We start from the raw sequence: 24,552 nt of genomic DNA, 5'->3' as shown, positions 1-24,552 counted from the left end.
GTTGTCAAGGATTTATCCTGAAGAAACTTCAGAATATTTTAATTTGAAAATTTTTGGCGGTTATAAAAGCATCCTTCAAGAACGTAACAAAATTTTTTATTTATGAAAATGTTGATTATAGAGCGCGCTGCAGGCGATTTCTGGAACCTCCTTTAAAAAAAGACGATTTACGGTGTACATCGTAACTCAGGATTGGATTATCTGAAATCAAAAAACCAAACAAATTTTGTTAATATATTAGACGGCATTTTTCAAGTCGGTGTACACGATATCTCGAAAACGGCTTGTTTGATCGGTCAACCGTTTTAACTCGAATCTTTAAAGATACATTTTCTAGTAATTAATCGTTCGGCTAATCAAAATAGTGAATTTTCACAAAATGGCAGCTTTTAAAAGAAATGATTTCGATTTTTACGTTAAAATTTGGCCGTAAATTGATTATAAAATGGAAAATAAGTATCAGATTTACAAAAGGAACGATTAATTACTAGAAAATGTATCTTTAAAGATTGAGTTAAAACGGTTGACCGATCAAACAAGCCGTTTTCGAGATATCGTGTACACCGACTTGAAAAATGCCGTTTTGAAAAAAACACGTTTAAAGTTTCAATACCTACCTTAAAACGTGCCGAGGCATCTCTACATATTTAGGTATAACTCCGAAAGTATTGCTTAGATCTACTTCAAATTTCGTGCGTATACTTTTGAATATATGTACATTACGAAAATGCAATAAAAAAATCGATTTTTTTGAAAGTCATAACTGCGTATAACCCCTTAAGCTTTAGCGATAGTCGTTTGAAGCAAATTTATGTTATGCATTGAATTGTTTAAAGCTGAATATCTAAATTAGTGGCACACGTTAGGTGAAGTGCAGAGAAATTCACATTCTGGAGTTGCCACAGTCATCGATCATGGAGTTGCTAAAGATATCGATCAGATCAACATTGGCTTATTTGAAGTAGACGAAAAAACAGTTCGTTTTCCTAGACACTCAGTCATCAAAATGGTAACTACTTCACTTAAGACGTAAAGAAAGAAATAACGGAATAGGGTTGGCTAAAGGGAACGCGAAATATTATTTGCTTTGTTTCTTCTCGAATCCCCAGTTTTCTTAGATGGCTGTGTTGCATGGATGGAGCATAGAGAATATCGTTTGCTGACAAGAATGACAGATTACCAGACGGCAGTGATGTAAAAATTTGGTAAACAAGAAAGAGAGCAGCGTAGTACGATAAATTCACTCGTTAATAACAATGAGAGTGGCAAACGATACAACAATAAAATAAAAACAAATGCCCAATTAGCTAGCGAAATACAGAATATTTTCTAGGTTGCAGTGCCTCTCTTTTGCTGTGGTATCCAATGTCTTATGTTACTCATCTTTACATAAAACAAATATTAAGGGGTTAGGGGTCGTCAGAATTTTCAAAAAATTGGATTTCTCAAAGTATAATATCTTAAAAATATTGTGTGAACATTTGAAGTGAATTTGACAAATACTTTTCGAGTTATTCAACAATTAATAAAGGGCGCTCCGGAGCGTTCGCATAACTTAAAATGCCTTTTTCTCAAAACTATGTTTGTTGAACTGGTGATACTGTAACTTAAAAACCGCTTGGTAAATTTCAATAAAATTTATACTGCTTTTGAAAAACATAAAAAACTCGTGCCTGATCGAAAGATTTTTTTTTTTTTTTCAAAATTTTGATTTTTTTTTCAACAATTAATTGTAGGTTTTTTGGCCACTCCCAAGTGTATTAATTTTGAAAAAAAAGCTTCGATCTGTCACAAGATTATCTATTAATATGATAAAACTAATTTCTCTTGTCCGATTGATTTTAGATGAATCTCCAACGACTTGTGATGATCACAGCAAGGGGCTTCTGGGGAAACGGGATCCACACCAACAGCGATAACTTATAATTATTAATTTTTTAGTTGAAATTTTGCTAAAGTCAAGTCGAAACATGATGTCATGACACATTATTGCTACGTTTTTATTTTTGGAAATACTTTGCTTTGTGTATTTTTTGTATATTTTGACTGGGAAAAAAAATTATTGAAAATCATAATTTTTTCGGGCCTCTGACTACCCCTAACCCCTTAACAATATATAAAACCAAAAACAAAATGTATCCTCTGTTGATTTCGTTGCTGCAAAGGCTATAACTGCTTGTACAAATTTCGCCGACAGAAAATTAGAGCAAATTTCATTAAATCCATCGATGCAGAAATTTCGTATATGCACATACTATGTACATATGTATATCTGCTTCACTTGCGCCCAGGTTTCCATTCCATCACATTTCTCGCCATTCATAACCACCACTTTCAAATTTCCCATTTCATTCAGCGAACACAGAACATGGCTGCATTGAAGTTACATAGAAACAACGTTATGAAAATCCTTGAAATGGCAGTAAAGAAATGTTGAAAAAGCAGCAGTAGCAGCAGCAGCAGCAGCAGCAGCAGCGCCATAAGGGGTAGAGGAAGACTTTCAAGCGCTGAGCTAGCCAAATGCCACTGAGGGCCGACCACTGCCAATGCCATTGCCAAAGCCAAACCTATTTTTTCGTTATTCAGTATATAATCACAAAAAACTCCATTCATAAAGTTATAGCAATTTATTACGTACGAATATGTATTTGGTTGCTGCGCATATCAAACTCTCCCTTCCGTTCTCTCTCCAAACGCGCTCAAAGTTTCCTGTGTATGCATGTGAAATGTTTGTGCGTTTGAGAGTTTTGAAGTTGTACACATAATGTAATTTGAGTTTGTGCAGGACGCACGAAAGCGACAGGAAGTCGCACAGACACGAACACACACAAAAGCATACATACATACATACATATATACGTTTATATTTGAATTTAAGCGCATACTCCAAAACTCCAATTGGAACAGCTCTTCCCCTTGACATTTGCCAGGAACTGGTTTGGCTGCAGCAAACTGCGCTGCCACCTGTTTGTGTCTACCTTTTTTCGTCAATATTTTATACATACATACATACGCACGTATATGTATATGTATTTGCAAATGTTTCATGCAGCCAATGAAGGACATACTTGCAATAAAAAAAATGTGCTGCTGTTTGCATTTGTTGAAGGCTGTCTAGATATAATTTCTTGCCATGCAACAACGACGTTATTTTTAACAGCAGCTGTGGGTTTAAAGCGCTCAAAAGGCCCTTGCTTTAATAATTTGTTGCGTTTATATTAATTCTAGAAAAGTACTTCGTGCTTATGTGATTAATGCCTGGCATTAACCTGTTCGCCTGCTGGTTTTATATAAATACTTATATATGTATATCTGGATGTATGTGTGTATGTGTGTTTAATGCTACCGTGGCAGATTTACACCAGATGCCACTGTTAGTGTATTTGTTATTGTTATTTTATTTTTTCAACATCCTGCTTCTAAAGGCAATGCTGGTTGCTACTGGGCACAGTCAGATCCGACCGGTTACTCATACACTGGCCGATGGGGTTTTGAAGGACACCTGTCATAAGTGTTAAACCGATGAGCGGAATGAGCTGAAATTTAGCACGACTATAGCTTAAATTACACGGTGCGACAGTGAAAATATACTTTTATAGAGACCTAGTACAACTTGTAGGTATAGTAAAACTAAGAAACATGGTATAGGAGAAATTTCCAATACACCCCCAAAATCTTATTTTATGGCCATAAAACCGTTTTTCAGTAGGTTGATGTGAACAATCACTCCTAACTTCGCCAATTTCCATCCGATTTCGAATTTGTTTTTTTTTAGTTCGAAAGAACAAAAACAAGCCTTTTTGACAGTGTGTTGACAATTTTTCTAAAATGACAACTGACGAGACTGTAGACGGAAGTATTTGGAATTTTTTTATTTTTTCTCTATTTTTTCAACTTTGACATAATTTTTACGATATTATCCGATATTGAGGACTTTTTTTAGTACACTGCTGTTATAGTAAATTTAATTTTGCGTCGAATGAGCTATATTTGACTGTAATTGAATTAAAATTAATAGAGTTGTGTGGGTTTTAAGATTTTTTCTTTTTTTTTACTACAAGATTTGGTATGCGTTTCGAAGCATGAAAATGATAACAAGTGTCATTATAAACACATAATATTTATTGGAGTATTGTGCAGTGCAGCACTGTACGGTATGGTACGGTACGGTACGGTGCAGTACACAACGGAACTGGTTCCAAACTTAAAAATGCATCGGAAACGGCCCTTTGGAGTTTAGTATGGTACGGTACATTTGTCATTCTCTTCATCAGTTTTGAATACTTCTCTGTAAGAAATTCGATCATCATCATTCATCTTAAGTCGTCATCAATTAAATTCCATTGTTTAAATCGAGAAGGGAGCGTTTCAGATTGTCTTCCCGATAGAAGTAAATCACGAGAAAGATGCTGAAAATCTGAATTTTATACAATGTGTCGTTCTGAAGACTTAGAACCAGACGGAAAGTACTCTTCATCATCAGGTTTATTGTTATCAGTTTGATCATCATCAGCAATGAGTTGTACTTCCTTCAGTTCATGACTTGCAGTTGAGTCAATCATATCGTCCAAGACTACGGGGTTCTTAACAGTTGCAACATCAGCATACTTTATGTGCTTTCGAGTTTTATAATGATGACCGTTTACGTCCGTTTTACAAAAATAACAATCATCTGGTTTATGATAAGGCTGATGATGCCACATCATCGGTGAATACTGAGAAATTCGACTTTTCTGGCAACGTTTTGATTTATATCTCTTGAATTTCAATGAAACAAACAATAAAACTTTGACGTTTTAATAAGGTTAAATTATAATAACAAACTTCTTTTGTTAATCAATGTACAGTGTGAACTTTGGTACACTTGGGAGCTTTTTCATATTTCTATTGAAAAAAAAATGTGCTATAATATGTCAGATATTTTCGTAAGTTCTAACCAGTTCTGTTGTATGCAGTACAGTGTACTCTTATGTATACATATATACTCCAATTAATATTACGTATCTATAATAACGCATCAAAGCACGTCCTTATTCCCATTTAGCGTAAGCTATACCTACATACCAAATTAGTAAAAAAAAAAATATTTAAAATCTTAAAACTCACACAACTCTTTTAATTTTAATTCAATTACAATCAAATATAGCTCATTCGACGCAAAATTAAATTTACTATAACAGCAGTGTACTAAAAAAAATCCTCAATATCGGATAATATCGGAAAAATTATGTCAAAGTTGAAAAAATAGAGAAAAAATAAAAAAATTCCAAATACTTCCGTCTACAGTCTCGTCAGTTGTCATTTCAGAAAAATTGTCAACACACTGTCAAAAAGGCTTGTTTTTGTTCTTTCGAACTAAAAAAACAAATTCGAAATCGGATGGAAATTGGCGAAGTTAGGAGTGATTGTTCACATCAACCTACTGAAAAACGGTTTTATGGCCATAAAATAAGATTTTGGGGGTGTATTGGAAATTTCTCCTATACCATGTTTCTTAGTTTTACTATACCTACAAGTTGTGCTAGGTCTCCATAAAAGTATATTTAATTTTTTTTTTTTTGTCACACCGTGTTATATGTACATCGACTTGTGTTTAAAAACTAGCTGCTGCTGCGGAAGCGATATAAAACTGTGAGGGCCTCATCGAGTGTTGTGATCGCCCAAGCTTCTGCGCCATACGTTAGGACGGGCAGGGTGAGAGCCTTGTAGAGTGTTAGTTTTATTCGTCGAGAGCGGACTTTACTACTCAATTGCCTACTTAGTCCAAAGTAGCATTTGTGCGCAAAGAGAGATTCTACATTGGATTTTAAGCCTGACATAGCTAGCGGTGTTAATGCTAGCTCGTAAATAAACGAAGTTTTTTACTACCTCAAAATCATAGCGGTCAACAGTGACGTGGATGTCGATACGCGAGTGCGCCGAATATTTGTTTGATGACAGGAGATACTTCGTTTTGGCCTCGCTTACCACGAGACCTATTCACTTTGCTTCCTTATCGAGCCCATTATCGGCATACACCAACAATTGTAGGCTCTTACGAAAAATTGTGCCTGAGCGATTGAGTTCTGCGGCTCGCACGATCTTTTTCAGCATCAAGTTAAAGAAGTCAGACGACAGCGAGTCACCCTGTCTGAATCCTCGTATGGTATCAAACGACTCAAAGAGCTGCTTCCCAATTCTGACAACGCTACTGGTAACGACTGAGCAACGTCATTTTGCCGTATTAATTTTGCGGGGATACCAAATTCAGACATCACGGCAACTCCTTTCCGTACTGTCGAATGCAGCTTTGAAATCGACAAAAAGATGGTGTGTGTCGATTCTCCTTTCAAGGGTATTTCCCAAAGACTTGGCGTATTGTAAATATCTGATCGTTGGTGGATTTTCCAAGTCTAAAGTCATACTGATAAGGGTTGGTTTATGGTGCGGTTCAACCTTTCACGCAATACGCACGGTAGAAACTTATATGCGATATTTCGAAGACTTATCCCGCGGTAATTGGCACAGATTGCAGAATCACCCTTCGTATGGAATGGGCAGAGCACACTTGAATTGCAATCGGCAGGATCCGATGCTTTCATACGACCATATTTTATATAGGAGCTGATGTATGCATGTTTGAATGGCTCAGCCGACAGTCTGTTGGCTCCCGCGGCTCTGTTGTACTTTAGTCGCGTTCTCGCTATTCTCGCCTCATCATGGTCGGGTAGCGGAACGACAATCCCGTCGTCAACGATTGGGGTATCGCGATCTTCATGTTCTTTGGCACATGCGCAGACGTCACTATTTAGCAGGTTTGATAAGTGTTCCCTCTATAATTTCAGTACGCTCCGGATGTCAGTCACCAGATCGGCGTCTTTGTTCTTACAGGAAAACGCCTCGGCATTGATACCTTCTATAACCCGCTGAACTTTCCTGTAGAATTTTCGGAATTTTTTTAATAACTATTAAATAAAAATGTAAAAAAAAACAAATATGTTTTAGGAACCTTGATATTTTTATATACTATAATATTCAATTTGAAATACAGGGCGGGTTGATTATGCTCCAAGTAATGCAAAATATTTGAAATGAAATTTATTAAAATTCATTATTTTAAATATGATTGCACAGTTATCAGTTAAATCAAATAAAATTATGGTACGTTGCCACGTCCGCCGATTCCAGCCAGCATTGCCCGTAGGTTAGGTGAGCAAGGTTGCTTGTATATGAAAAGAAGAAAAGGTGGTCCTAAGACCCATTGTGATACCTGCATTTGATATTCATCCCCTGAGTTACTTAAACCATTTAGATCTTATTAAGAAGGTAACTAGTCCCTCCAATAAGACACTAGCGAATTTCACAGGTTTTCAAAGAAAAAGTCGCCAAAACCTTTAGCACGGTTTCTTTGAAGATGAGGCCATTCCCAGATAAGGTGTTGTACCGATTCAATTTCATCTTCATCTCCACAACTCTTACAGAAGTCATTTTTAAGCACACCCATTCTACTGGCTAGGGTACCGATAGTGCAGTGACCCATTATAACACCCGTGAGGACGCTGGTAGTTGATCTGTTGAATCCAAGCACACATTTTGTCCTTTTAAGGTTCAGTTTTGGTCAAAGCGCTTTGGAGACCCGGCAGCTAAAAGCCAGAGACCACCTTCTATGGGTTTCCGCAATTGGGGTCAAGTCAATCGCAGTGTATAGTTAGAGGAATGTGTATGTCCTCTACCACTCGCTGAAGGTTTAGCTCAAAGCCTTTCCTTGCACACGAATCCGCTCTTTCATTTCTCTCCACTCCAGAGTAGCCGTGGACCCAATAAGGTGTAGTGTTGTGTTGTTGGATAAGCGAGAGCGACGACCTTCTGCATTCTTTAAAACGTCTGGAATTGATGCGTGTTGAGGCCAGTGCTTTGATCGCTAGTTGACTATCAACAAAAATGGAAAGATTTGCTGCAAATGTTTGGGGAATGTTTATGCTGCTACAACAATAACAAGAATTCTAGTAACTCGTTTTAGTATACAATTATGAACATAGTTGCCACGGTTTTTGTTATTAAAAATATTGTTTTAGGGAGTAAAATTGAATGTTATATTTCGTGAATAAATATTTATGAACAGGGTTGCCAAATAAAAAAATTCGTAAAATATTGCAGTCAATGTACGAGTACACAGATATTTAAAAATAGTTTATTTAAAAAAATAGTTCGTATATGGTTGCATATTAATTAAAAATAAAAGAGTTTATCAAAATTATATTCAAAAATAATTTATGTAAAACATCTTTGATAGGATCGTCACATGGATTTCAAAAAAATTGTTGCATCTAATTTTGATAATTTACTTTGAATAGGGTTGCTTTTTAATTATAAAAAATAGTTTATCAAAATTATATTCAAAAATAACACTGTGTGACAAAAAAAAAAAAATTAAATAAACTTTTATGGAGACCTAGCACAACTTAAGGCTACAGAAAAACTAAACAAAATGGTATAGGAGAAATTTCCAATACACCCCCAAAATCTCATTTTATGGCCATAAAACCGTTTTTCAGTAGGTTGATGTGAAGAATCACTCCTAACTTCGCCAATTTCCATCCGATTTCGAATTTGTTTTTTTAGTTCGAAAGAACAAAAACAAGCCTTTTTGACAGTGTGTTGACAATTTTTCTGAAATGACAACTGCCGAGACTGTAGACGGAAGTATTTGGAATTTTTTTATTTTTTCTCAATTTTTTCAACTTTGACATAATTTTTACGATATTATCCGATATTGAGGATTTTTTTTAGTACACTACTGTTATAGTAAATTTAATTTTGCGTCGAATGAGTTATATTTGACTGTAATTGAATTAAAATTAATAGAGTTGTGTGAGTTTTAAGATTTTTTTTTTTTTTTACTAATTTGGTATGTAGGTATAACTTACGCTAAATGGGAATAAGGACGTGTTTTCATGCGTTATTATAGATCCGTAATATTTATTGGAGTATATATGTATACATAAGAGTACACTGTACTGCATACAACAGAACTGGTTACAACTTACGAAAATATCTCACATATTATAGCACATTTTTTTTTTCAGTAGAAATATGGAAAAGCTCCCAAGTGTACCAAAGTTCACACTGTACATTGATTAACAAAAGAAGTTTGTTATTATAATTTAACCTTATTAAAACGTCAAAGTTGTATTGTTTGTTTCATTGAAATTCAAGAGATATAAATCAAAACGTTGCCAGAAAAGTCGAATTTCTCAATATTCTCCGATGAAATGGCCTTATCAGCCTTATCATAAACCAGATGATTGTTATTTTTATAAAAGGGACGTAAACGGTCATCATTATAAAGCTCGAAAGCACATAAAGTATGCTGATGTTGCAACTGTTAAGTACCCCGTAGTCTTGGACGATATGATTGACTCAACTGCAAGTCATGAACTGAAGGAAGTTCAACTCATTGCTGATGATGATCAAACTGATAACAATAAACCTGATGATGAAGAGTACTTTCCGTCTCGTTGTAAGTCTTCAGAACGACACATTGTATCAAATTCAGATTTTCAGGATCCTTCTCGTGATTTACTTCTATCGGGAAGACAATCTGAAACGCTCGCTTCTCGATTTAAACAATGGAATTTAGTTGATGACGACTTCAGATGAATGATGATGATCGAATTTCTTACAGAGAAGTATTCAAAACTGATGAAGAGAATGACAAATGTACCGTCCCATACTAAACTCCAAAGGGCCGTTTCCAATGCATTTTTAAGTTCGGAACCAGTTCCGTTGTGTACTGCACCGTACCGCACCGTACCATACCGTACAATGCTGCACTGCACAATACTCCAATAAATATTATGTGTTTATAATGGCACTTGTAATCATTTTCATGCTTCGATGCCTACATACCAAATTAGTAAATAAAAAATAATAATAAATCTTAAAACACAACTCTATTAATTTTAATTCAATTACAGTCAAATATAGCTCATTCGACGCAAAATTAAATTTACTATTACAGTAGTGTACTAAAAAAAATCCTCAATATCGGATAATATCGTAAAAATTATGTCAAAGTTGAAAAAATTGAGAAAAAATAAAAAAATTCCAAATACTTCCGTCTACAGTCTCGGCAGTTGTCATTTCAGAAAAATTGTCAACACACTGTCAAAAAGGCTTGTTTTTGTTCTTTCGAACTAAAAAAACAAATTCGAAATCGGATGGAAATTGGCGAAGTTAGGAGTGATTCTTCACATCAACCTACTGAAAAACGGTTTTATGGCCATAAAATGAGATTTTGGGGGTGTATTGGAAATTTCTCCTATACCATTTTGTTTAGTTTTTCTGTAGCCATAAGTTGTGCTAGGTCTCCATAAAAGTTTATTTAATTTTTTTTTTTGTCACACAGTGTAATTTATATAAAACATTTTTGATATGGTCGTCACATGGATTTAAAAAAAAAATTGTTGCATCAAATTTTGATAATTTAAAACAAACATCAAAGTTGTGCTTAAATAGCGTTTTCGCTGTTCAATAAAAATGTTGGAGCATAAAATGGGAAAAGCAGAAAATATGTCTGCTTGTTAAGATTACAAATATAAATAAACTAAAAACTATAGAGAATTCTCGTGCTTTGCACTAGAAATCGATATGCAGCCCGTAAATCAAGTTGTCAGCATTGATCTCTGCCGGCTTCGAAATTATTGCCATTTAGATGGATTCGCTTTCGCCTTGAAATTATTGCATGTTCCCACGGCACGTAATTCGCTGTCTCATTCCTAATTCACTTACCAATCACATCTCGAACTACGTAATTCGCCATACAAAATTTTAAAAGCGAATTTCTTCATTTGTAAGTAATTCAGACTCAATCACAAATCATTGTCATCCCTAATTTTTATCGGAAATTTATCAAAATTAGCTGTCACACAAAGGCGAAAGAGTAAATCAAAATAAAATTAACAAATGTTGAGTAATAACCAGAAAGAGTTAAATTTCAATAATGGAAGCAAAAAAGATAAGTCGAAAAGGTTGTTGAACACCTCAATAATTACGGAGGAGATCAAATTGTACACTAGTATCTTCAAAGCCTCTGCTATTTCTAATAGTATTGTTGTATATGGCTGTTTTTCCGGTAGCCACCCAGCTCATTTATCTTCCCGCCTAATATTCGAATAGCCGCACTTTTGCCGGCCTGCTGGCACTTTCTCTCATTGCTGGCTAATGGAAAGAATAAATTAAGTAAAACTTTAGCTTTAAATTTCTTTTTTTTTCTAATTTTTCATCAGCGATAATCTTAACAAATAATAATAATAGCCAAGAACAAGAGAGATAGCTGCCAAATTGAATTATGAATGTACCGTAAAAACACTTTAAATCGTGAATTGCTTAAAAGGCGAATTACGTGCCGTGGGAACATAGCAGTGGGAGCCATGATGCAAAGAATAATGAGATGGCGCCTATCGTGGTACCGTTACTTTGCTCTCAGCAAATTTGACAATGAGTGACGTCGTATTAGCACCAGTATGGCCAAATTACCATTTTCGTAACTTGACTTAGCATTTTTTTTGCTATTTAGTCTCGGAGTTTTCGGTCTTTCTTTTTCTAGCCTGTTCTAATTCAAATGTATTGTTTATATTTTTTTAGAATCTACATTTTTTTTAAGTAATGAAATAATTCACTTAGTTTTTATTTAGCTTTACTTTGTTTTAACAGCTGGTCGCATTGGTTGGTTGCCTAGCTTTGGATATAAAAACGCTCTAAAATGCCCATTTAAAAAAAATAAAATATCAAATTTTTATTGAATTACTTAAAAACATTGTCTGCGTGACAAATTGTCTTTAAAATGTGATTTTTTTTTTAAATAACTGTATTATTGGCGGCCGCCGTAGCCGAATGGGTTGGTGCGTGACTACCATTCGGAATTCACAGGGAAAACGTAGGTTCGAATCTCGGTGAAACACCAAAATAAAGAAAAAGCAAACCTCTGATTGTATAGGCCCCCCCATTTGTGGAACAACATCAAGACGCACACCACAAATAGGAGGAGGAGCTCGGCCAAACACCCAGAAAGGGTGTATATATATATAGCTATATTATGGTTACGTACAATTTAATTTATCAGTTTTTTGTTAAGAGAAACTCTTTTATTGAGAGAACGACTTTTTGCTACATTTCAGGTTATGTAACAAGATAAAATACTCTTTTTGTAAAAATATCGTTAGGCTTCTTAAGTATTTTCTGATATTTTCTTGCTTTTTTGCTATGAATACACCTCTTGATGCCCTATGCCCCACTAAGGATTGAGGACCGAAAGAAACGATTACCCCTCTATGGTTTTAATACGCATTCAGTAAAGCAAACGCTCTTTAAAATGCGTGAAAAGGTGTTCAATGTTAAAAAGAGCTGAGAGCAGAAGATTTAATATTCTAATATAACCTTAAAAGGAGCAAAAAATTAAATTTGCACTTTCAAAATATCAAATTTTATAAGAACCAACAAATTTTCATTAACACCTAAAGCTTCTCAGAGTGACCTTTTTAACATTCTTTTGATTAATAATACAGTTTTGTTTTTTACTTACCGTTTCGGTAGCTTTAAATTAAAAAAAGAAACAAACACCAAACTTAAAAATTTTCGCATTTTAGGTATACAAAAGCACTAAATTTATTGCGAAGAGCAAATGGTTGGCAGCACTGCACAACTCAGCTATTGCGACGTCACGCACTCTCTGATGGGCGCAATCTTGTTTCTATCACTTGAGTGCGAGCCACATTTTTAATAATTATTTTTTTTTATCGATTCTTAGATTTTTAAACGAAACAAACATTATATGTATTTTTTAATCGAAATGTATCTATGTATTTAGTATTTTATTAATTTAAAAGCAATGCATATTTTATAAAAACCTTTCTCAAATTTAACGTTTTTCATTTATTATCCTTGCAGCGACTTCTTAGTTACAGTACGCGCACAGGTTATGACCAGAGACGAAAGCACCGAGGGTTGGTTACCACTCGCTGGGGGTGGTTTGGCAAATGTTTCAATACGCAAACGTGCTAGGCTATCCCCTGGCGCTGCTGGACATGAATACATCATCTACGGCCAAAGAATCTCTGATCAAAGTGTGAGTACTAAATTGAAATTCAAAGTAAAAAATATTTAACAAAAATCAAAATTGGAAACTTAAATATAGAAATTTAGATCAAAGTGTGAGTACTAAATTGAAATTCAAAGTAAAAAATATTTAACAAAAATCAAAATTGGAAACTTAAATATAGAAATTAAATTTGTCAAATCTGTGTTTTACTTCTTCATCGCTAAATTCAACAATCAATTACCGTAGTTTATTGACTTCATTACTGCCGCTAATAACTGTTAATATTATCAACTTTTTAATAACCCCATTTACCATGCTTGCCTTTTAGGTAATTTTAAGCTGTGTCATAAATCGTGATCTGAAGTATTACAAAGTGATGCCCACATTTCATCACTGGCGTGCTGGTAAACAACGCAATGGTCTCACTTTTCAAACGGCTGCCGATGCGCGCGCCTTCGACAAAGGCGTATTGCGCGCCTACAATGAATTAATTGATGGTAATTATCACTCGCTGGCGCAATGCAATTGTAATTTCTACATTTGTATGTATGTGGAGAACCAGCTGCAGTTCAAACAACAACAATAGAGATCATAAAGGCAGGCACACTGTCTTGTTTGCAATGCTTGCCTGTTTTCCATTGTTTGTTTGTATAGATGTGTGTGTGTGTGTGTGTGCGTGTATGTGCGAGTTTTTTTCTGAACTGTTTTCTTTTTCTTTCCTCTTCATTTATTTTCTTCTTCTGGAACTGTGTTGTTAATGCTTGATTTCCGCAATTTTCCTCAATTAACAATTTTCCTTTCGTACATATTTTCATATTCATTCAGACCATACCATATTTGTTGTATTTAATGTTTATGTACATATGTATATACTTACATATATATTTCATTCAGCATTTCATGCATTCAGTTTTCGAACATTTATGAACTTTCGAACGCGGACCTTAGCGTTTTCTCATTTCACGCATGAAGTGAGCTTTACAAACCGAGCTGATAAACAATTTCTTGTCATTAAGGGGTTAGGGGTAGTCAGAGGTCCGAGAAAATTATGATTTTCAATCATTTTTGTTTTTTTGCTAGTCAATCGCTTTATTTTACAAAAATAAAAAAAATGGCATTAATACATCATGTTTCGACTTGACTTTAGCAAAACTTAAAAAAAAAAAAGAGGTTGTCTGTAAAGTCGGTTTACTGACGATAGTTTAACGTGATAACGTCATAAGAAAATACTGATTGAATGGTTGCATTTTTCAAAAGAAAATTTTAATTTTATTTGTTTGATAGATATTTTGTATGGATATAGAGAATGAGTTAACATTAACATAACATAACATAACATAACACAAGACAACACAACACAACACAACACAACATAACATAACATAACATAACATAACATAACATATCATAAAGCATTCACCAACAGCTTTCATTTGATACCCATATTGTACGTACACGTCCGAAGGTTACCCGTGTCCACGTTTTGACCTATATCTCGAGACCCTATCTACCAATAGGTATTCAAACTATACGGAAATCATCTTCAATACCTACTTAACAATGTGTGTAAGTTTGGTTTAATTCGGTTCAAAGACACGGCGGGTCCACGTTTTGGCATATATTTCGAGACCCTAGTCATCAATAGGTATGAAAATTACCCCGTATTAAAGCACTTATCAACAGCTTTCATTTGATATCCATATTGTACAAACACATTCTAGGGTCCACGTTTTGGTCTCTATCTCGAGACCCTAGTCACGGAGCGGATGGAAATACTCTGGACTAAAGCATTCACCAACAGCTTCCATTTGATACCCATATTGTACATACACATCCGAAGGTTACCCGGGTCCACGTTTTGACCTATATCTCGAGACCCTATCTACCAATAGGTATCCAAACTATACGGAAACCATCTTCAATACCTCCTTAACAATGTGTGTAAGTTTGGTTTAATTCGGTGCAAAGACACGGCGGGTCCACGTTTTGGCATATATTTCCAGACCCTAGTCATCAATAGGTATGAAAATTACCCCGTATTAAAGCACTTATCAACAGCTTTCATTTGATACCCATATTGTACATACACAACCAAAGGTTACCCGGGTCCACGTTTTGTTCTATATCTCGAGACCCCAGTCACGGAGCGGCATGAAAAATACTCTGTACTAAAGCATTCACCAACAGCTTCAATTTGATATCCATATTGTACAAACACATTCTAGGGTCCACGTTTTGGTCTCTATCTCGAGACCCTAGTCACGGAGCAGCATGAAAAATACTCTGGACTAAATCATTCACCAACAGCTTCCATTTGATACCCATATTGTACATACACATCCGAAGGTTACCCGGGTCCACGTTTTGACCTATATCTCGAGCCCTATTTCCAAAATAAAATATAATCCATGTTACTCGTGGAGGATGTAGCTTTCGAATGGTGAAAGAATTTTTAAAATCGGTCCAGTAGTTTTTGAGCCTCTTCATTACAAACAAACAAAGTTTTCCTCTTTATAATATTAGTATAGACAACATATCTTATAAGGTATATGGTAAATATTAAAATACATTTTTTCCTTCATATATAATAAAAAAATTAATAATTATAACATTAAAACAACAGGTATGATTAACAAACTTGGTTTTATTTTAAATTCTTCAAGTGAATCAAATTAATAATAATCAATAAGAAGGCATATGCAAATACAAATACGTGAATTTATATATGTACATATGCGCTTTCGCTTGCAGTTCATGCAATGCAATGAGCAAGGTAACGACAAATGAGCAAGGTAACACTAATGAGCAAGGTAACACTAATGAGCAAGGTAACACTAAAGAGCAAGGTAACACTAATGAGCAAGGTAACACTAAAGAGCAAGGTAACACTAAAGAGCAAGGTAACACTAATGAGCAAGGTAACACTAAAGAGCAAGGTAACACTAATGAGCAAGGTAACGACACATTTTTTCGTGCGTGCAGCCTGTTAAATCGAATTATAAGACGATATCACGTCAAAAAATAATAATTGTAAAAGTTATCGCTGTTTGTGCGTGGAGCCCGCTTCCCCAGAAGTCCCTTGCGGTGATCATCACAAGTCCTGGAGATTCATCTAAAATCAATCGGACAAGAGAAATTAGTTTTTTAAATAGATAATCTTGTATTTGATCGAAGCTTTTTTTCAAAACTAACAATATGGCGGCCTAAGAAAATATTTTTCAGATTTTCAAGAGAAAAACCGACAATTAATTGTTAAAAAAAAATCGAAATTAAAAAAAAAATCCTTCGATCAGTCACGAGTTTTTTATGTTTTTCAAAAGGAGTATACATTTTGTTGAAATCTACCAAGCGGTTTGTAAGTTGCAATGATAACCACTTAAAAAAACATGGTTTTGAGAAAAACGCGTTTAAAATTTTGCTATCGATTTATCGAGCGCCCTTTGTTAATTGTTGAATAACTCGAAATAACACAATATTTTTAAGAAAGTTTTTTAAGAAAATGCAAAAAGAAAATCCAATTTTTTGAAAATTCTGACTATCCCTAACCCCTTAAAGCAAAGCAACCTTTTAAGTCCTTTTGGTGTTCTCATTTGCATGCCGAATTGCTAATTCCGAAGCTATGGGAAGGAAGTAAAACTCCTTTAATGCTGATAACCAAAATCAGCTGTTTTTTTTTAACATCACATTAATAAATCTCACTTTACTTTACTTGAGCTTCAACGTAACTACAATTTTGAAAATGCTCATCAGCCAGCTAACCATTAAATAAAATATATTAACCCGAGAGTTTAGCCAGATTTTGAGCGAATAAAAATATGCTTATCGACATAATAAAATTAACTATTATTTTAGGAGTTACTTGCAGGTAGTTTATAAGTCTCCCATCAGGCGCGAGCCATTGTATGGGACAAAAGCTTGAAGGATAAAAACAGCTGATGCGACGGCTCTTGGCGGTTAGTTCGCGCGGCAGTCGGTTCTAAGTTAACGGAACCAGCCGGATTGATAGCTGGCCAAAGACTAGCACTCCAGCATCATTCTTCGTATGTGCTTGGGGAATTTTTATGCTGTTGTAACAACCGTTCAAGGACCATTGAAGTTTTCCATAGTACGATTCTGTACGCAGTCAGCGCCGATGGCTAAAGGGGCAATTAGTGATGCCATAACCATAGCAATTACCTGTTCTGATCAAATATATGGGTATCACTTTAAACCATAGTGTGCCGCACCATAGCGTCATATTCATAACCGTAGCCGTATGCATTTGAATTTTGGGTTTTCCCCGTAAGTTTCGAAGTTACACGCAAATTTAAAAAGGCGTTTTCGACTTAGACTCAGTGCTTTTGAAACTTTAAGCGCGTTTTTCTCAAAATGGTGTTTTCAAAGTCGGTGGCCAACATTACTCGAAAACGGCTAAACCGATTAGTCTCAAATTATTGTATAACACGAGCGTCTTAAATATAGGTATTTCTTAGTAATTAATCGAACGATGAGCTGTATGAGCTTTACGACGACATAGACATAGCGCAGCGAATAAAGATCCAGCGGCTACGCTGGCTGAGTCATGTCCGAATGGATACAAACGCTCCGGCTCTGAAAGTATATGATGCGGTACCTAGCAGAGGAAGAGGAAGGCCTCCTCTGCGTTGGAAAGGTCAGGTGGTGGACTTGGCTTCACTTGCTTTACTTGGTGTGTCCAACTGGCGCCGGTTAGCACGAGAAAAGAAACGACTGGCGCGCTTTGTTAAACTCGGCCAAAATCGCGTAAGTGGTAATAGCGCCAATTAAGAAGAAGAAGAGAATTGATCGAAGATAACACCTTTTTTTTTTTAATTTAAGGCCGAAATTTTGGTCAAAAATCGATGCTTTTTGTTTTTTGAGAAACCGCCATTTTGTCAAAGAAATTTATTTTGCTTATTCCTTCGATTAATTACTAGGTTTAACATTACTTTAACGAAATCTGTTCGGATTTTTAATTTCAGAGGATTCTGTGCAGAGATATAGTGGTCACCACAAAACGTCTGTTTTCAGAGGAGCTCCCGGAGATTAGTTGTAGCTCCTTTCCAAATAAATATTTTTACTAATATTAAGTCTAAAATACAGTTAAAAGTTAACATAATATGTGTACAAATTTTTAGATTCATAAATTTAAAAGTTTTCTCAGAAAAAATTCTGAAAAATTCTCTCTTTTTCGGCTTTCTAACTGTATATAACCCCTTAATTCTACTTCAATATCGGCTGTTTATTGCTAAGGCATGACTAATCGCCACGTGCTGTAATGTTGCGGCTATGGTAATGGTTACGGCTATGGCGTTGTGGCTACGGCACTACTAATTGCGGCTTAAGTGATGTCGTACAAATGCTCCGGCTTTTGAGAAAATGGCAATTTTTAAGTTTTAAGTCTATTACCATAAATCAGTAATTTTCAAGAAAATTTGATATGTTCTAACTAACTAAATAAAATGTGCTGGAAAATAGTATAGGCAATGATATCAATGGAATAGAAATACCACTACAACAAAATTAAAATAAAATATACGGGCTCCCCTTACTTTCACAGAAAATACGCTTTATTTGAAATTAAAACGCACGAAGGATGTATAAACCCATGATTCAATCATAAAAGGTTTGCTCAGTAAGCAGCTTTCTCATTCCCTCTTGACAAATCGGCTCCCTTAGCAAGACACTGGGTTGCTGGCTCTAAAAATTTTGAGTATAAGTGGAGGAAAAGTAAAATTTGTAGAAAAAACATTTCATTTTCAAAATGGAATACTTACGAGCAACCACTCGCTCAAGAGTTTTCATCGGTATGTTCAGGACTATGGTAGTATGACATGGAATACATACCGCTTAAGTCAGGACATGATAGAGTATTTGACGCAATCCGAGATCGAGATGGATAATTTACAAAGCTTTATATCTTATGATGTGGTGATTTAAACGGAACTCATGTTTTGCAAAGAGCTAGCGTTTGCTAAAGAGTTACAGCAGGGAGAATTATTGAATAGTCCCGACGCAATCGATTACATTGCAGACCTCATTATAAAAAAGTTGCCAGAACTTGTTGTATGAAAGGGCTTCTCATAAAAAACCATATACCGGAATCGGCTTAAAACTGTAGGGCCTTCCAATTGTGGAACACGCGCTACAAATAGGAGGAGGATCTCGGCAAAACACCTAACAGAATTGCACGTGCCAATTATTTATTTATTTTTAACAAAATAGTTTCATATTGGCGAAGCTTCGCAACTTCGCGATCGTTTTTAAATTTAATAATAAATTCACAAAATAAAATCTTGGATTAAGTGAAATAATTTCTTGTTTTAATATTTGACGCAATTTCCGCTTATAACTTCTGTTTGTACCGTTATTTACATTCAAATATTAATTAAAATTAATTTTTTAAAGCGTTCGCAGTTTGTTTCCATTTAAGCAAGGAAATACTTTTTTGCTACCATTTTTACCAAAAAGGGTTTAATTTGTTCCACTTTATTCACATTTTTAAATACAACCTTTTGTAAGGGAGTGTCAAAAATCGAATGTCACTAGTGAGCAAACCTTTAATAATTGAATCATGGTATAAACCTAGACTTTTCCGTGCATGCTTCATTTAAAATACTAAATTTTAGTACATATATACATATAAAGTTCTAATATTTATATATGTATATATATATATATAATTTTTTTTTTGTTAATTTCGTTTTTAAAATATGTATTTTTCATAAAAAACTCACTGCTTTCGCTTACTGCATTTTGTATGATTTTATATACTACTGCTTCTTTCTTTCTCTCTCCTACTCTGCTTCAATGAAATAATTGGGAAATATTTATCATAATATAAAAACAAAAATAAATTCTAATTCTACAAAATTATAATATTTCAAAATTCTAATTCTCCAAACTACTTACAAATTCGTGCTTGGTAAGTGACAATTAGAATAAAAATAAAAAATAAAAAATCAATGAATTCAAATGTCTAAGTTTTTGGCTCCCCAAATATTGTAGTTTTGTGTACTTACTAACCAGAAGAAGAACAATTGTTCAGTGTTTTTCATGAGACGCTTAGAGGGTCATTCATTTCTAAAGAAATCAAAGATTTTTGTAAAATTAAAAAAAAAAAACCATTACAAGCCTCTGAGAGTCCCATATTACACTTCATCATGGCTTTTTTATTTACCTTTTCGCCTATTTTCGTTTGCGTTAAACGACTTCATTTCTAGATTTTTTGTTAATGAAACTAATTTTTGGAATACAATTTCCCAAGATGTATAGTAGATCTAGTACCCATTTAATATTAATGTAATATATTAATATAATTTACACATACCTACATTCGTTTTTTATACTTTTTTTTACCTTTTTTTTTGAAACTTTTTTTAGTTTCAACAGTGATTTACTGTACAATTCAGTACACTTTATTAATTGTATGCAAATAATATATGCCATTTCTTCATCCCATTACTACTTTTAGGCCTGGCTAAATCGAATCCATCAATAATATGTCCACCCCTCACCAAATACGACTCTGTGGGTGAAGACGACGTTTTTATGGTGTGTAGACAATTAAAAAAAAAAAAATGAGATAAATTTTAATACAATGCCAATGTTTTCGAATACAGTAAATGCAAACGATTATTGTAAATAATTAGTTCTTTCTTGTTTATTTGCTCAAACAGACCTTAGATCTACCCGTGGAAACTGATTGCGTACATAAATCACATTCAAGTCCCGAAGGCAGCGAAAAAAGTCAGAGTACGTAGCCCAAAGATTTCTCCACCTTTTAATTGCAATCACTAAGTAATTGTCTCTCTCCACTAACAGAAAGTATTAGTCTCGATCGTGGTGAGCGCATCAGCCAGAAAAGCGATTTGGATAGATCCACGGATGGTAATGTCACACAATATCCGAAGGCCACAATTCACTACATATCGAACGAGAAATCATGCAGCCTGCAAGCGCCACCACCGCCACCATTGCTGTCCACTATCACTGCGACCTCTCCAACTGCCGGTGGTAACGGCAATAATGGTGGCAATAATAATAAGAGCAACCTGATCACTACCACCGCCGTGAGCGCTGCCATCATATCGCCGCCTATCACCACCGTCTCGTCGAGTCAACTTGAAGCGCCACCGCCGTCGCTACCAACCGCCATTGCGACCAGCGAGAATTACTCCTACGTGCAGCTGACAGCGGTAATGAATTCAGTTTGTGTGTCTGCAGTCCAATTAATTCTAATCTTTTCTTTCCATTTCCATTTCCAATTCTACTCTATCGCTCTCCTCTACCACTTCGAATATTTCATATTTTCCCAATTCTCGCTATTTCTTCTATATGTTTCTATTTCTGCCGCTTTGTTTACCAACTTCCAACCAACAGGTGCACGACTACAATTATCCGGTGGTCGAGCAGCCGGCTGGTGCGCAGGTACTCAACGCACGTCGTGAATCGATTAGTGCGTTGAAGAAGCGCAATGCTTTAGAAGCGGCACAGGCAATTGCTGCTGCTCAGTCGTCACCTATCGCCGCCGGTGTGATACTCAAAGATCCCACTAGCAATGTGGTGGATATCATCAAGAAGAGTCAACGAGCGCGTTGTCGCTACTGTCACGAACTTTACAATGACGAATGGAATCGGAAGGGTGCCTGTGAATTTGCACCCGATCGGTTTCGTTCGGCACTCGAGTGCATTTCCGGAATGGGCTGTGCGCGTTGCATGATATATCATTGTATGAGCGATGCTGAGGGTGAAACGCCACAACATCCATGTGAGTGCGTCAACGAAGGGGGATGCATTAAGCGGTAAGTCCGTGCAGAATAGAAATTAGTTGTGATATTTCAAATTTGAAATCAATTCAATGAAATAATTATTTCTTTCACATAGTTGGCTCGGGTTGACACTGTTATCATTGCTCGTACCCTGCCTTTGGTGTTATCCGCCGCTGCGTGCCTGCCATTGGCTGGGAGTATCATGTGGCGTGTGCGGCGGGCGACATAAACAACAAGTCTGACATTTGGAGGGACGGTTCCAAAAACAATTCGATAATGGCTACGTTTACGGTTACGAAGTGGAAGCTGATATGATGAATTCAGACAGCTACGATTATGATGGCAATGGCATCGGCGATTTCGACGATCTCTACGATTGCTATAATTACAGCTACAACTACAGCAACTACAACCAATACAATTACAATAATTACAGCTACAATTACAATACTTACAATCAACAAAAACAGCATCAGACTACAAACGCTGGTGGCACATTAACAGGACAATTCGAGCAATGGCATCTTAGCGACGATGCCATAATAGCGAAGGAACAGGAAAAAATCAACAAGCAAAGATTGAAGCAGCAAAAGAAGGAGAAAAAAAAGAAACTTAAAGAACAAAAACAACTACAAACGCCATTACATTACGCGCTGCAGCAGGCACGACCCACAGCACAACAAAACGACTATGGGCGTTTGCTGTTTTAATTTAATTATGTTTTGTATGAATCGACAATTTTATTTTGGCACTTAGAGAAGTTAAATAATTAAATTGATTTTGTTATCATTATTTTCATATTCGATTTGCAATTCATTAAATTTAAATTATTCTTAAACTACGTTTCGAAAGAGGCACAAATTACTTTTTTTAAGCTCAAATGTTTGTGATTTTTTTACAATGACTTTATCTGTTAAGGCCTATGAATGGTGTATTTGCTTTATTATGAAAAGTTAATGCCATGTTGTGAAATACTAACCAACCAACTAACGGCTTTCTGCGCCGTTTCAGCTGTAGTTCGGATATCAAATCCGTCTCATAGGAAAAGTCTCCACTGTCTGTGCGCATAAATGAATTTTTTAATCTTAAATTTTCAAATGCGTTGAATAATTATTTTAGGTACCTTATACACATATGTTTAAAAATAAATTATAATACACAAATTGAGTTTAATGTACATTTTTTAAAATAGTTTAAGCATTTTTGTCTGATTTGAGAATTAAGTTTAAGTTGTAAATAAATATGTTGCGGTAAAACTTGCGTCTTAAGCTGTGGTGGCAGTGTCTAAAAAAAATATATATATATGTATATGTATATGAATTTTATTGTTTTGTTAATTGTAATAAGTATGTTTGTATGATTTCACGAGCTATGGACGCTGTATAGTGTTGTATATATTATTTTTAATTAAGAAAGATGTGCCACTTATGATTTTTTGTAATATACATATAAGTATTTAATAAATATAATATTTTTTGTGAGCAGCGCGCACAGTATTAATAAAAAATTATAATCTTACAGTACAAGCAAAAAATGGCAAAATAAAATCGTTTGAAAAAAGATAACCAAAAAGTCGCCCAACAAAGAACAAAAAAAAACACGTTTTGTAAAATGAGAATTGGAAACAGTTTGTTCAAAAATTGCATGAATTGACAATGGAACTTAGTGGCTACTTGGTTTGAAAAGCATTTAAATGCATAATATCCCTAAAAAAACTAGCTTGAAAAAATCAAATGTACAAAAAATTAGCATCTCTTAAGATTTCTTTTTTTTCAAATAACAGGTACTCTAATTTTCATATTTTTACAAGTACAAGTTGTGTCTATGTAAATGTTTATTATGCATATTTTTACATGTTAACCTTTATACAAAACAATAGTATGATTTTCTATGCTAGGTGTTTTCCCTTCTTTGGCATCAATACTTAATATTTTTACTCGAAGTTTTAAAAATTTGTTTCACACATTAATTAAAAGTTTACTATTTTAGATATGTGTACAGTACTTGCTTGGCTGCTTCGACATTCATAACTAAAACATTAAGAATTGACTAACATTGTACGCATTGCGCGTCCAAAAAAGCATTTTTTCAATTTCACTATATCAAAGAAGCAGCAAATTTATATTGTAAACATATCTGAAATAATTTGAGATTAACTGTATGGCAACAGTGACTAACAAAAAACAAAAAACATAAGATATGCTACAGCGAATCGTGAAAAAATTGAAAAAAAAAAACAAAAAAGTGAAGTCAGCGCATAGCTACTATTATTACAAAATAAAAATATGAGAAATTCTGCGTACAAAAATTATTAATGTAAATAAAATAAAAAAAACAAAAAAAATTAAATGAAATTCATAAAAAGAAATTAAAGGAAATTTAAAGTAAACCTTGAAAAACAGTGGTGTTGAAACATGTTAAACGCACTTTGAAAAAGCAGTCAAATTTAAATTTGTTACAAATTTCAAGTGGAAATTCTGCAAAATTTTTAAAGTGTAAAAATAAAACTTAATTAGGTAAGAAGCGTACTTTTGCAATATTCGTCGGCACCTTAAATGAAAGACAGCGCCACTTTTGCCTTTTTTCACTTTAAAAATGCTGAGCAAAAAACAAAAATGTCCAAATTAAATAACAAAAAAATACGTGTTTCATATTTTATGTAAAAGAATAATTTCGACTCTTCCTCGGGCTCATGAAGACTCAAAA

At 34.7% G+C, this 24,552-nt stretch overlaps 1 protein-coding gene across 2 annotated transcripts in view; it reads left to right on the top strand.

Annotated features, from left to right (window-relative positions):
* Positions 1–24,189, top strand: part of LOC128865744 (sprouty-related, EVH1 domain-containing protein 1) — a 45,399-nt gene extending 21,210 nt beyond the window's left edge. The window contains exons 3-9 of one of the 2 annotated variants that reach the window (XM_054106060.1): positions 12,928–13,105; positions 13,407–13,575; positions 20,550–20,629; positions 20,755–20,830; positions 20,900–21,270; positions 21,458–21,879; positions 21,962–24,189. In XM_054106060.1, coding sequence (XP_053962035.1) covers positions 12,928–13,105; positions 13,407–13,575; positions 20,550–20,629; positions 20,755–20,830; positions 20,900–21,270; positions 21,458–21,879; positions 21,962–22,088 — 1,423 coding nt within the window. In that variant the 3' untranslated portion in view covers positions 22,089–24,189. Of the gene's footprint in view, positions 1–12,927; positions 13,106–13,406; positions 13,576–20,549; positions 20,630–20,754; positions 20,831–20,899; positions 21,274–21,457; positions 21,880–21,961 lie in introns of both variants that reach the window. The other variant, XM_054106059.1, reaches the window with a different exon arrangement.
* The last annotated feature ends 363 nt before the right edge of the window (positions 24,190–24,552 follow it).

This window comes from Anastrepha ludens, chromosome 6 (genome assembly GCF_028408465.1).
Source record: "Anastrepha ludens isolate Willacy chromosome 6, idAnaLude1.1, whole genome shotgun sequence".
Classification (NCBI taxonomy): Eukaryota; Metazoa; Arthropoda; class Insecta; order Diptera; family Tephritidae; genus Anastrepha; species Anastrepha ludens.
This window is presented reverse-complemented; position numbering and strand designations above follow the sequence as displayed.